At 42.3% G+C, this 13,077-nt stretch overlaps 2 protein-coding genes across 2 annotated transcripts; one reads left to right on the top strand and one right to left on the bottom strand.

Annotated features, from left to right (window-relative positions):
- Nucleotides 1-4,454: 4,454 nt before the first annotated feature.
- Nucleotides 4,455-5,362, bottom strand: MRPL36 (mitochondrial ribosomal protein L36). The gene is made up of 2 exons (XM_064659480.1): nucleotides 5,297-5,362; nucleotides 4,455-5,195 (listed from the first exon to the last, which is right to left on the bottom strand). Exon 2 carries the CDS (start codon nucleotides 5,183-5,185, stop codon nucleotides 4,880-4,882), a length of 306 nt encoding a protein of 101 aa, XP_064515550.1. The 5' UTR covers nucleotides 5,186-5,195; nucleotides 5,297-5,362; the 3' UTR covers nucleotides 4,455-4,879.
- Nucleotides 5,363-5,372: 10 nt separating this feature from the next.
- Nucleotides 5,373-12,275, top strand: NDUFS6 (NADH:ubiquinone oxidoreductase subunit S6). The gene is made up of 4 exons (XM_064659469.1): nucleotides 5,373-5,564; nucleotides 6,598-6,651; nucleotides 10,185-10,307; nucleotides 12,129-12,275. Exons 1-4 carry the CDS (start codon nucleotides 5,406-5,408, stop codon nucleotides 12,192-12,194), a joined length of 402 nt encoding a protein of 133 aa, XP_064515539.1. The 5' UTR covers nucleotides 5,373-5,405; the 3' UTR covers nucleotides 12,195-12,275.
- Nucleotides 12,276-13,077: the final 802 nt, after the last annotated feature.

Raw genomic sequence — 13,077 nt, 5'->3', positions numbered from 1 at the left:
CCTACAGGAAGACAAATTCAGTCCCGGAGAGGAGACTGGACAGGTGAGGGCATGACCCCTCATAGGTCTGGTGAGTTAAACTGTCCCAGCTAGTTGGAAAAAATCCAGCTTCTTCTCAGCCTCTGGGACTAACATGTTCATGCTCCCAGCTGATTTCAGCTACCGGTACAAATTTCAAACTCCAGGTCAATAATCTGATGACTTGCAATAGAAGGAATGCAAGTATTTAAATTTATAATCAGCTTTATTAAACTGAATGGGATTACTGTGTCCTTAACTTGCATTTTAAAAGTAATTTGATAGTTTTCAGCAGTGTATATCAGGGTATGTCCACCCTTGTTGATTCAGAACTTTAGAATATGGTGATGCTGCAGATAAATGTAAACTAGCTTTGGTAACAAAACCTCTGTAGTGTCAGGTGCATGGAGCTCGCTGAAACCACAGAAAGACCTTGGCGTTGCAGAGAAGATATTCTGAACAGTGCCTGCAACAGCATGTTGTGTCTATTTGCACTGTTAAACAAAGAGGAGAAAGCATCTCTGCTTCTGGTTTTCTTTTTCCTTGTTTAAGAGTATTTTTATTTTTATTTTAATTTTTCTAGCAAAACAATACTTGCAACTTTTAGTTTTCCTTTGCGTAGTCATAGACTCATGGATATTAAAGAAAAGTCACTTACTTCATCTCTACATATAAAGTTTCCAATTGCTAATAGTTGGAAAAAGCATTAGCAATTGCTAAAAATTCGAGATTCTGGAACAGTCACCTGCCAGGCAGCTAACCTCAAGGTGTATTGCCTTGATCTGAGCAGGCACAGCTTCCCAATACTACAGTTCCTAAAGACTTCTCCCTCACCTGTCATTATTGAAGAGCTATGGTCCTGAATTCAGCAACCAATACCGTAATTCCCATACACAGGACCACAGACAAAGTCTGACAGTCATTAATATACATGAGCTCTAAGATTTATCCTCCGGTTGACCTAAACACATCTCTACCTGTTGCGCATCAGGAATCTGACAGTCTCATTCCCTAGAAGAGTTCTGAGGAGTTAAGCAAGTTCAGTCACTCACAGCTGCAAATGATTTTCATAATTGTACAATGGAGACAGTCACAGGAGACATCAGTTGTCACGTTCCCGCTCCACTGTGGGGATTTAAAGAAGAATGAAGAATTTCTACAAGGGGCAACCTAGACACAAAACCAGCAGGAAGCCAAAAGCTGAAAATGTAACTGGAGCCTGAGTCTTATTTCAGTTTTCAGTGTATGGATTTGTCTTCCTGTATTATTGGGTCCTATTTGCCCCCTTAAACCGTTTCACATTCTAGCTGCACTCTCCTTATCATTCCCCTTCCTTTCGTCTTCATGGGGGAGAAATAAAAAAGAAAATGCATACAACTGTGGAACTAATGTAGATTGGTATTTTTAGTATTCCAGGACTAAAGTTTTGGCCTGTGTAGCTTAAGTAGTTGTTGTGTACCCCACTCTTTGCAAACAGCTGTTTAAATAGCACAACATTCAGGTGGTCTGTAATGAAGGCTGTGAACCCTTAGATATCAACAACTAGGCTACTGGCTGACATTATTTCAGCTACTCATTTTGCAGTTGCTGTAAACAAACCTAAAATAAACACATATCACCACCAGCTCTAGTCACCCTCCTCATGTTATTCAGATGACAGAAAGCTATAGAATCTGATTTTTTTTTTTAAACACCTCTGTAACAGTCTGTACACATCAACTAAAAAATGGTACTTACAAGTGTGAGATTCAGTACTCCCATCTAACATTTGGAAAAATTGAGACAAAGGCAAAATTACTTTTTCAAGATTACAGAGCAAATATGCTGTTCCAGTGATGGCTGTGAACGCTCCATTCTTTTGAATGCTCCACCCCAAGTATCACAAACTGTCCATCCAGATGACAACACATGAATTTTTTACAGCTATAATAAACACCTGAATTCAAATTACTTCACATCTCAAGTTTCAGACCAGTAGTGCTACAGTCAAAGGCTTTAATTAGGAAACAAATTTTTCTCATTCTAAGCTGTTGAAATAGGCTGCTGAGCCAGCACTGTATAAAAGCTTGTCTTAGGCTAAATGAGATGAAAACATAGTAATTTGTGCCTCCCTATGCTGTACAGTAACCCTACCCCTAAATTTCATTCACTGTTTCTGAGTATAGACCATGTTTGACTGCATGAATCTGTCCCAGAGTCCCACATACTCCTGAATTCAGAAAGTCTGGTCAGAGAACAACTGCTGCTCCTTTCAAGTTGTACATGCAGGTCTCTCTTCACCATCTGATGCTGCTCTTGGCAAATGGAGCCCTGGTTTGACCACCCCCCCAGTGGCCCACCAGCAAAATCTGTCTTGTACCAGTGAGCTACCTTTTTCTGACAGCATCAAGGGGCTGGATGAACTTTTTGGGAGGCAGTAAAACCAGCTGCCAATTATCTTTACTAAAAAAACCAACCAACTTGCAGACCTTCACTTCATCTGATGGCCAATCCACAGCTCAGTCCTTGCACAGTTCTTACCATCCTCCAGAAAAGTGGATAGGCCCGGGTTTTCTAGACATACACAGACTGTTTACCTTAAAGGTGTCATGGCTAGGCTTTGCGAATGAAGATTTGGGGACCTTAAAGGTGTATTAATATCTAAATTGGCAAGGTATCACAAGGGTTCACAGCACACAGGCCTTTTCTTCTGCTGGAACAAAACACAAGCACACACTTAGAAATGTGTAGCATTAACACTGAGAATCAGAGCTTTTAAAATCTCTAGTTGCTAAGACTGCTTAACCGAAAAAGCATGTTAAAGGTGTAAGATTTTTCCATTAAATTTCTCTGCTTATATTTTATTTTCATGCACAAGCAATGGGTATTCAGAAAGCAATTCTTTTTCATGACTGTCTGAATTTCAATAAAACCTTTTGAAGTACAGCAAGTTTTCTGCTACTTCAAGTTTCTTTCATTTTGAGGAGGCTTTTACATTTTGAATCAGTCTGTCTCTCTCTAGTTAGATGGAGCTAGCCATTTCTCTCTCCCTTCATTGCCATGAACTTGTTTGATGTCTCCCAAAGATGGATGTGTATGTTAATTAACCTGCTCCTCTATCACCAAACCCACATTTCCGGTGATCAGACAGATAAGTGAAAAGACAAGCCACCCAATATATGGAAAGCCAGTCAATAACTATTGCCTCTGGGACACTTAGCCACAGCTTTCCAGGCTTAGCTTCTCCTTGTCTACGAAGCACCTAGTAAAAAAAAATGTAATTATAAAAGTTACTGCAATTGTAAAGTTATAGAATTATCATGGCTAGGCTTTGCGAACGAAGATTTGGGAAGGCTCTATCCACATTTGTTACAGGCACGCTGGTGGCTAATGAGGCCAATACGAGATAGACATATCCGATTGTATGGAATTATAACTGGGCAGAAAAGGTCTTCAAGTCATCATACTATCCAACGTTACAGCAACTTCAAAAACAATGTTCAACCCACTTCACCTCTTCTAAATCTGGGACGCTCTCTCACAGCACTCTGGCAAACTTGTAGCAGTAACTTGATAGCTGTCCAAAAGTTTACTTTGGTACCTTTTGCTAACAACTTGCAGTTCACAGGAAGATCGAACATTCCTGCCTCAAGCATAGCCATATTCTGAAGCATGAGGAACATCTTTGGGTATTGCAGCAATTTTGGCTAATTAATTCATGGGTACCAATCTGTCAGTTTGCATTCAACATTACGCTTGCTTATGTGACCTCTGAGGCATTATTGCTCTCTCCAACCTCTATTAAGAGAGAGTTGTTTCAAGGGACACAAGAAAAAAAGAATAATTCTAAAGCCTCACTGATTCATTGCAAGTGAGCCTAAAGCTCTGCAGAAGCTTAAAGTAAATTAGGTGGAATCTGAAATTGCTATTTTTACCTTCTTTGCTGTAGAGACCTGTACCAAATGTTTTACAATACCCACCTAAAAGGCAGTGATTCCTAGGTATTGCCTTTCCATTTGTATTATGGTTTGGGAAACTGTAGAATAGCAGGTACTGCAGAAACCATCAGAGGACTTATTTGAGAGAGACTGTAAACACTTCTGAATACACAGTGAATGGTCAATATATCATTAAATTACTTAAGACAATAAAACTTTTAAAAGTCTTTATTACTGTATACTGACTAAAATACCATCTCCCTTCAAAACCCAGTGATAAGCAGCAAGGGTTATTTACATTGGCATTACTGAAGCTACACAGGATTATGTCTGCTGTAACTCAACAGTTAAAAGAAATTTCTACCTCACCTATGAACCAAGGCAAAAGCTAGAATATTATCTTTCAATGTGACATATTTCATATCATCTGCTACTTAAGAGCCCACCTGAGTTTGAAACTATTGGTTCTGTTATCACAGTTTTCAACATCTCAGGGTTTTTTTTTAAGAAAAGAAAACATTGTATACTGTAAGAATTAAGTTTATTTTCATTTTGCTTTAATTAAACAGAAATGCATCTCAGATTCCAATGATTCAGCTTCATCCTTACTAATTTAACAGCGAGGCGATTTTAAGTAAGGCTTCACGACTAAGATGACGAGAGGTCCTGAGAGTTGTGGCTTCCCATTTCAGTTCCCAGTATCCATGGTCTGAAGTTACGGCAAGGACCGTCCAGGATCTAACTCACTCTCCATCTGGGTTAGGATGAAACATTGTCCCCCGCACCGTTTTGCGGTCCGTGTCTCCGGCAGTCGGCTCTCTGAAGCCAGGGCGTAGCCGGGTGACAGCCCGCGGTCCGGGGGCAGGGACAGCGGGGGGGCTCCAGGCCCGGCCGGCGAACGCCGGGCTGGTTCCGTGCCCGCCGGGACGGCTCCGGGCCCGGTTCTACCCCTTGCGCTGCTTGTGCCGGGGGTTGGTCTTGCAGTACACGTAGAGCCGCCCACGCCGCCGCACGATGAAGCAATCCTTGCAGCGCCTCTTCAGCACCGTCTTCGTCTTCAGCCCCGCCACCAGCGCCGGCAGCGGCGGCCCGGGCGGCGGGGGCACGGCCAGCAGCCCGCGGGGGGCCCAGCACGGCGTCTGGGCCCCGCTGCCCGCCGCCCGCCCCCACGGGGCCAGCGAGCAGAAGGGCGAGCGGCACAGCGAGCGCAGCGGGCCCGCGGAGGCGGCCCGGGCCAGGAGGGACAGCATGTTCCGTGCCCTGCGGGGACAGCGCGACGGTGAGGAGACCCGCCCCGATACCCTCTCCCCTCCGCACCTCCCACGAACACCCACCCACCGCGCCGCTCCCCCCGCACTCACCGCCGCCACGAGTGACCCCCGCAGCCGGAAGCGCGCGCAGGGTCCGGGAGGGGCGGGGCCAGGGCCGCGCCCCGCCCGCCCGCCCGGGACTCACGTGGCTGGCGCAAAGATGGCGGCGCCCGCCGCGACCTTCCGCTGGCTGGTGCCGCGGGGCCGCCCGCTGCTGTCCAGGCCTGGGGCGGCCGCCGCCGCCGCCGTCGCCGCTGCCTTTCGGCCTTATGGCGTGAGGGTCTCTGAGACCGGCGAGCTGGTGACGCACACAGGGCAGGTGAGCGCGCCGGGCCCGGTGCTGCTACCCCTCCCCTGCCCGGGGAGGGCGGCGGGTGCGCCGCGGGGAAATAGTGCCGGGGCTGCGAGCAGCGCGCTGGCATGCTGTGATGTAAAGGGGCGGCTTAGGTTGGACATTAGGAGGAATTCCTTCAGAGAAAGGGTGATTAGACATTGAAATGAGCTGCCCAGGGAGATGGTGGAGTCACTGTCCCTGGCGATGTTTAAGGAAAGACTGGACTTGGTGCCGCGGTCTGGTTGACGCGGTGGTGTTGAGTCAGTGGTTGGACTCGATGGTCTCAGAAGTCCTTTCCGACCTGTGCTTGATTCTGTGTGATTCTGTGATTCTCCGTTTAGTAGGCGCTGTGGAAATTAGTGTTCTTGGATGATACGTACGCAGGTTTCAGAAATAAAAGAACCCAACCCTGTTAATTAGTACAGGGTCGTTGGCAATTACCGGGCGTTCCGGTCTGAACTGGCATTTGACCCAGCCGAGGAGCTGACAGGTGGGAGGTACGCTTGTGCCAGTGCTTTGTAGCTCCATTTTCTCTCTTCTCTAATGGAGGAACTGAGCGTGCGAGAGAGGGATGCTCATGTGGTGCCCTGTGGAAATGCGAGAGGGGCACGACTGGTGGATATAACCTGCGAAGGCTCTCACTGTGGTTAGTTAACGGAACATAAATAAATACAAAACTTGAATTTCCTAGTTTGGTTTGCTTTCTAGATAACAGTGGGAGATCAAGGAAAGGCGTTGTGAGTAATAAATCTATGTTCACCTTTATGATCAGAACTAAGGCTTCTGTTTACTGGCTTTCATGTCACACCCCCATACCAGCAGTTTCCTTTTCTTTTCTGCTTTATAATGTGGAATTTATTTTCTTGTGTGAGAGAAATAGAAACTACTTTTCCTGTGTGAAATGACGATAATACTTGAAATCAGGGAAGCAGTTCAAACTGTTTATTCTGTAAGCCTTTGTGTTCTTTGTTTATAGTAGTTGCTATTTAAATAAGATCAAGTTTATTTTATGTTCTAGGTATACGATGAGAAGGATTATAGAAGAATTAGATTTGTTGGACGACAAAAGGAGGTAACTCATTCTTCTTTTTCTTACGGAGGAGGGGGTAGTTTGTGTTTTTTTTCCTTTGTACCTGATAGTGATATCCTCAACCTGATTGTCATTGAAAAAACCCAAAAACCAAAAAATTGCCAAAATAACCAACAACCAAGAAACCAACCAAACCCAAAAACCCCAGCCAAAATGAAATAAACTGGTTTGGATTTTGAGTTTCAGTGTTTGGGTTTTTTTCACTACAATGAAAATTCTTTTTAAGACAGCTTATAATGTCTTCTGTCTACCTTCCTAGTTTTGACAAACTTGGAAAACTCAAGACTTGCTCTACACCTGTTAAGTGCTTGCTTTTAGGTTGTTGAAGTTGTAGGCATTTGAGCATCTTAAACCCGGAACTGTTTTTGTTTAAAAAAACATTTCGTATGTTTTTAATGTCATTGATAAGTCTTTTAGCACTGAGTTTTCTCAAATGATCAAGCAGTACAGCTCCATCAGGGATCTGCTGGCCTTTGGGAGAGAGATAGAAATTGTTTCATCTAAATTGTATTTCTCAATTTCTGAGCCTTTGATTAGTGCTTTAGTGTTAATGCTGTAAATGTTTATGTATAGTGGAGGCATTAAATATCAGATGTGGTAGATTTTTAATGTAGTTGCAGGTAATTATTTTCTTCTTAAATCAACCTGAACTAATTATACTGATTTCCAAGTTTTCATAATCAGTTCACCTCATTGCGTTGTGGATAAAATTTAACTCATGCTGTGTGACAAAAATGGGGATTCTACATGCGAAATAATTAAATGAAAATGTCAAAATGCTGAATTAGCTTACTTCTGGAAGGGTAGTTGGCAAAGGAGGTAGGTCTCTTCCAAGTGTACTGCCTGTTTCTGTGCTACTTCTGTAAGTTTGTAGGAAATGCTCCTTAAGCCTAATTCTCCACAGGGCAGGGTCCCTCTCATGTGCCTGGCCATCAGGTGATTTCAGACTCTATGTGGTGTGGGACACCTAGGGTTTTCAGTTCAATTCAGTTCTTGCTTCTCCAGCAAAAGTCAAGCTCTAAGTCTGCTGAGCAAGGTTTAGTGCTAAGTTTTAATTGTGAAATTGGGACAAAATTTACACCTTAAATACTAAAATGATCCTCATCTTTGCTTATTAATGGAATCTGTAGGGGCTTTGCCATTGTCCCACAGTGTGTTTCAGCTGCTGGTATTAGGGTTTGACATCTGTGTCTGTAGTCTGAACGTTGTCTTGTTTCTGAAGCAAAAGCTCACCTGTGATGCTGGTGACTGTTCCTTCTCATCACTTCCTCTCTTTGCCTTCAGTATGGGCCAGGTGGTTGAGTCTGGCTTGTGATAGGCCCAGACCAGCCACTGGGCCCAGAAAGCCAAGGCAGCTTTCTGTCTGGGGACACGGCCACTGGGCACCCCCAGTGGGGGGGTCTGTGCCCGTGCTGTGGTGCTTCAGGTGGCCAGGCCCAGGGGCACAGCCTATCATATGTGGTTATTGTCCCCTCAGTTCTGCCAGCCTAATTGTTTAGGAAACCCGTGTGTTTTAGCTGACATCATTGCTCTCTGTGCTGGATGTGCAGAACTGGGGGATTAGTGCTTTCTGGCAAGGGCCTAAAGCAAGTAGCTTTGACAAAACCGAGCATGGCAACTGCTAAACTGCACCTGCTAAAGTTAAACTAGGACTGCCCTTCTATAACCCCTAAGGTAGCACAGGACCCAATTCAACACTGCCATCCTCACTTTGGCTCTACCCTTTCTGTTGGGCTAGTGCAGCAGCTGAAGATGTGAGGAGAACTGACCTCAGTGTTGGTCTGTTTTAAATACTCTCTCCTGCTTTCCCTCTAGGTCTTTGGACTTGAGTCAAATCCAGGTTTGGTTTTACCTCTTTGGTCTCCTAGATCGTGGTCTGGCACAGGCAAGTAGGTGGAAAGAAACAGCAATGGAATTGTCAAACTGACGCTGTGGCCAGGAAAAAAACTGCCCACTGAATTATGCATAGGGCAAGGCACATCTGGATGTGCTGAGGAAAACATCTCCTTCCTGCTAAGTACTACTGTGCTTTAGTTGAAGGGACTTGATGTAACTGAAACCACTTCTTTTTTCTTGTGGTGTGTTTTCCCTGGACTGTCTCTTGTTTAGTAAGCTGAACCACAAACAAATCTGCTATAGAGTGGTTTAGAAGTTCTTGCTTTCCCCTCTCCTCACAAATACCTTTGTCAAGAGTGGAGTTCTTGCTTCTGAGCTTGAAGCAAAGGGGTGTCGTGGTACTATCTCCCTCCTTCTTTAGCACGAAATCAAAGATGTACATTTTTGAGCGTTATTAAAAACAGCAGTAAAAGCCCTTGCCATTTGGCAGAAGTTACATATGACTCGTTGACACAGGCCCCAGGCAGTGGGGTTCTTGATGTTGCGAATTGTTTCAATACCAAAACTTAATTTTTTGTTAACTTTTTTAAGCTATCATCTTTTGGTAAAGACAAATTTTTTGTTGGCAAAAGTGACTTTTCCATTTCTGTACCAAAAATGCAGATTTTGGGGAGACTTCATTGGAGACTTGGTGAAAGATACTATATAAGAATACTGTTGTAGTTCTTAAGGATTCATATAATGCATGTGTAGCTACCTGTTTCCCAAGAATTTCATCCTCATTCAAATACCAGCATGTTGATGAGCCTTATACACAGAGCAGTGGATAGTGCCTTCTTTGGGTGTACATATTATTTGATATTCATGTGTGTATAACGTCACCTTTGAAAAAGCTGGCCCCTCCTGGAGTATTTTTACCTGAGCTGTGGTAGTAGTTGTCTGCTCAGTGCTTATTTGGAGTCTATTGGAGTGCTGTAGTTCCTGCTGAGGCAAAAGTTGCCAGCCTGTCCAGAGATGGATATGTTTGCCAGGCCATGCAGGTGTAGTCTAGGAATAAGCCCTACTTGTCAGTGATGTGCATATTCAGGAAGTGAATATGATGGATTTACAGAGTGGCTTAGTGACATTTAGAGGCTTTTCTTTTTTCTAATGATGAACAATTTGTCTTTCTGACTTGTTTTTATACACCCCATTCATGTTTTTGTGAGATTCTTGTGTGTGATAAAATGAAGTGTGTGGTTAGAGACTCTAAATTACCAGCAATTGTTTTATCTCATGCCTGACCTTACTTGTCTCACTATTATTTTTGAGTTTATCAACAGTGATTTTGCAGTTCTGTCATGTAGTCACTAAAGCAGAATACAGAGGCATTGTTGGTTAAATATCTTCTGTTCTTGTCTGCTTGTTCCTGCTCACCTCTCTGCTGAATCTGCTTGGGTCACATAAACCCAAGCACTGATGTGGCCTGTCTTATCAGGGGAAGGGGATTACTTTTTTAGAGTTTAGCATGTAGTTCATTGATCTGGCTTATGGCACAGAGTTGGTGGAGAAGATGGAAGAAAGCCTGTGCAGTAACTTCTCACAGTGGCTGTAGTGGAACTGCTTGGGAGGCAGCAAATAGCAATTGCTTTCTGTTTGACTGGGGAAGGTAACCGAAAGTTTCCCTCTTTTTCTTACAGGTGAACAAGAATTTTGCAATTGATTTGATAGCAGAGCAGCCTGTGAGTGAAGTTGAAAGCAGAGTGATATCATGCGATGGTGGTGGTGGAGCTTTGGGACATCCTAAAGTATACATCAACTTGGTAATATCATTATTCTTCCTATAGCATATTTTGCTTTTAAATTGTTTGTAAGATTATCTACTTTTTGTCATGTTAGTTTAACCAAGTAAAAATTTAACCAAGTAAAAGGAGTAACCCCTTGAAGTGCTTATTTTATTTGTTACCTAATATAAAATAGGAAGAATTAGAAGGCTCTTATTTGAAGTCACAGAAATTTCTTTTTGAAATTTTGATTAATAGGACAATATTTTTTAAAAAAAGAAATTAAGTGAAGTAGTAAGAACAAGCAGTGCCTTGAGACCAAGGAAATAATATTCTCGCTGTGTTTTGAGACTCTATAATTATTTAAATGCCACCATGTAGACTGACAATGCATTTGCAGTATTCTTAGAAATACGCAGTTTATTTTGAATTTTGAGAGTTTAAGGGAAAAAAAGACAAAACCAACCAAATAAACCCCTCTTTCAGCCTTTGGGAATCTTGATAGTTTTGAAGGTTGAATGTTTCAATCATAGACAGAGAGTCAATGAAAAATAATTGTTGTATTGTCCTCCTATTGACTGTAGTGATTATTTCCAGTGTATTCTTGTTCTAGAGAGTAAAAATACTGAGGCTACTGTTATATGACCTTAGTGGAATCAGCGCTGATGACCTGTTTCTTAAATACTGTTCTCAGTCAGACTATGATTGCAAAAGTCTTTAAATATCTGCTTGCTTTGACATTTTCTTATTGCCCAAAAGAGCGATAGGGGAGAGCTGGTGTCCTTTAGTGTTGTTGTGACTCCTAACTATAACCACAACCATTTTTATTTTGAAAAAAGAACTTTGTAATGATTCATTTGACATTATTCGAAGTCAAATACTGGGAGGTTCTGATTCGTAACACTTAGGAAACTTCAGCCTTAACTTGTGAAATGTTCTCCTGCCTTAACTTGTGTAGCACACTAATGTTGAGTTGCATTTATGTTGATTTGTTTGACCTGTACCACACTCTTCTTGAAGAATGCTTTAGTTTGTTGTGAATTTTGAGGTCTTTTTTGTGTTAATAATCAAATTACAAGATGTCTGATTTAGATCTTGAAAGCTAAAGTCTGCAAACAGAGAGAATGGTTTTAGATCAGCTTGTTTCCCCTACTCCTGACAACTGAAATCTAGGCTTTTGGGAGTGGAGGGTAGTTTGGATTATTGGCTTTGAATCTTGTAATAACTAGTAATAATGAATCTTGTAATTGACTGCAAGTAGTTGTGTTGCTAAATAACAGAAGATTCCTGAGTATTTAACTGTCTTGTATTGTGTTTTTTGGAGAAAATAATAAAATTTTATACAGCAGTAACTACTCCTTTTCTCTAAAATATTTTCTTTCAGCATTTCTCATGGATTTCTACTGAAATTTTCCTCCTCCCTGTAGTGAACAATAACTCTGTTACTTACCAAAATTCCTCTCTTGGAAATGCCAAATCCTATTCTGTATGAAAATAATTATGAATTGATCTTTTCAGAACATTGAAACAGATATAACTGAACTAGCTTAAGGTGTCCAGTTTGGAAAGAGGATCCTTTATTGCTGAAGAGATGTCATTTGGCTTGACTTCGAAATTATATTGTCGAAATTAGGCCTGGTAGTTTAAAGTGTGGCAGAAGGAGAGCTGCATAGAATATAGAAATAAAGCATGAACCTCATACCGTAATTTTTTCTTCCAGTATTTCAAATAAGATTAAACTCAATACTTCAGCTATACTGATCAGTTTTAAGATAGCACAAATAAATAAGACAAAAATTGTAATTTCTAAAAGTTTTATAAAGTGAAAATAGCAGCTGTTTCATTTTTATATTTTTGCAGGACAAAGATACAAAGACTGGAACATGTGGCTACTGTGGACTTCAGTTTAAACAGAAACATCACTGAAAGATCATCCCTGCATGATTGGTGATTTCTGTTCAGATGTTAACGTTCAACTATAAATAAACAATATATTTAGAAAGCCAAGATTAGCATTTGTGTTTATCTTAACTATGGAAAGTCCAGTCTGTACCTTTTTAAAACCCAGGCTTGTCAAGTATTCCAGAGCTGAATGGTATTACAGTATCTGCTTTGTACTTGATTTGGTCTTTGTGTTTGACAGACTTCTCGCAGGCTTGGAAGTGGTGTTTGGCTGCAGCATAGGTTTGGTTTGTACTGGGTAGATATGTATTCTTTGCAGTAGTGAATTGGATGTAACTGTTTACTAGGTGATTAATTATCCTAGGTGTTTGTCTTTTGGCATTGTGTGTACTCTAGTGGGTTGACCCTGGTTGGATGCCGGGCACCCACCGAAGCTTCTCTATCACTCCCCTCCACAAGTGGACAGGGGAGAGAAAATATAACCAAGGCTTCATGGTTCAAGATAAAGTTTGGGAGAGATCACTCACCAAATACCATCAAGGGCAAAACAGACTCGACTGGGGACATGAATTGAATTTATTGCTAACAAAATCAGAGCAGAATAATGAGCAGTAAAATAAATCTTAAAAACACCTTTTCCCCCACCCCTCCCTCCTTCCCAAGCCCTACATCCTCCCCCACTGTGGCACAGGGAGATGGGGAATTGGGCTGTGGTCAGTTCATCATAGGTTATTCCCGCCATCGCTCAGGGAGAAGAGTCCCCTGCTCCAGCATGGGGTGCCTCCCATGAGAGAAAGTCCTCCATGAACTTCTCCAGTGTGAGTCTATCCTACAGGCAACAGTTCTCCACAAACAGCTTCAATGTGGGTCACTACCATGGAGTGCAGTCCTTCAGGAACAGGCTGCT

This window comes from Pseudopipra pipra, chromosome 1 (assembly GCF_036250125.1).
Source record: "Pseudopipra pipra isolate bDixPip1 chromosome 1, bDixPip1.hap1, whole genome shotgun sequence".
Classification (NCBI taxonomy): domain Eukaryota; kingdom Metazoa; phylum Chordata; class Aves; order Passeriformes; family Pipridae; genus Pseudopipra; species Pseudopipra pipra.
The sequence above is the reverse complement of the archived record's forward strand: the minus strand, read 5'-3'. Positions and strand labels throughout refer to the sequence as shown.

Excerpts from the sequence above, each read along its gene's own strand:
- NDUFS6 (XM_064659469.1), top strand. The coding sequence starts at position 5,406 with ATGGCGGCGCCCGCCGCGACCTTCCGCTGGCTGGTGCCGCGGGGCCGC. Across the intron at positions 6,652-10,184 it reads TTGTTGGACGACAAAAGGAG|GTGAACAAGAATTTTGCAAT; the intron begins GTAACTCATTCT and ends TTTTTCTTACAG. Across the intron at positions 10,308-12,128 it reads CTAAAGTATACATCAACTTG|GACAAAGATACAAAGACTGG; the intron begins GTAATATCATTA and ends ATATTTTTGCAG.
- MRPL36 (XM_064659480.1), bottom strand. The coding sequence starts at position 5,185 with ATGCTGTCCCTCCTGGCCCGGGCCGCCTCCGCGGGCCCGCTGCGCTCG.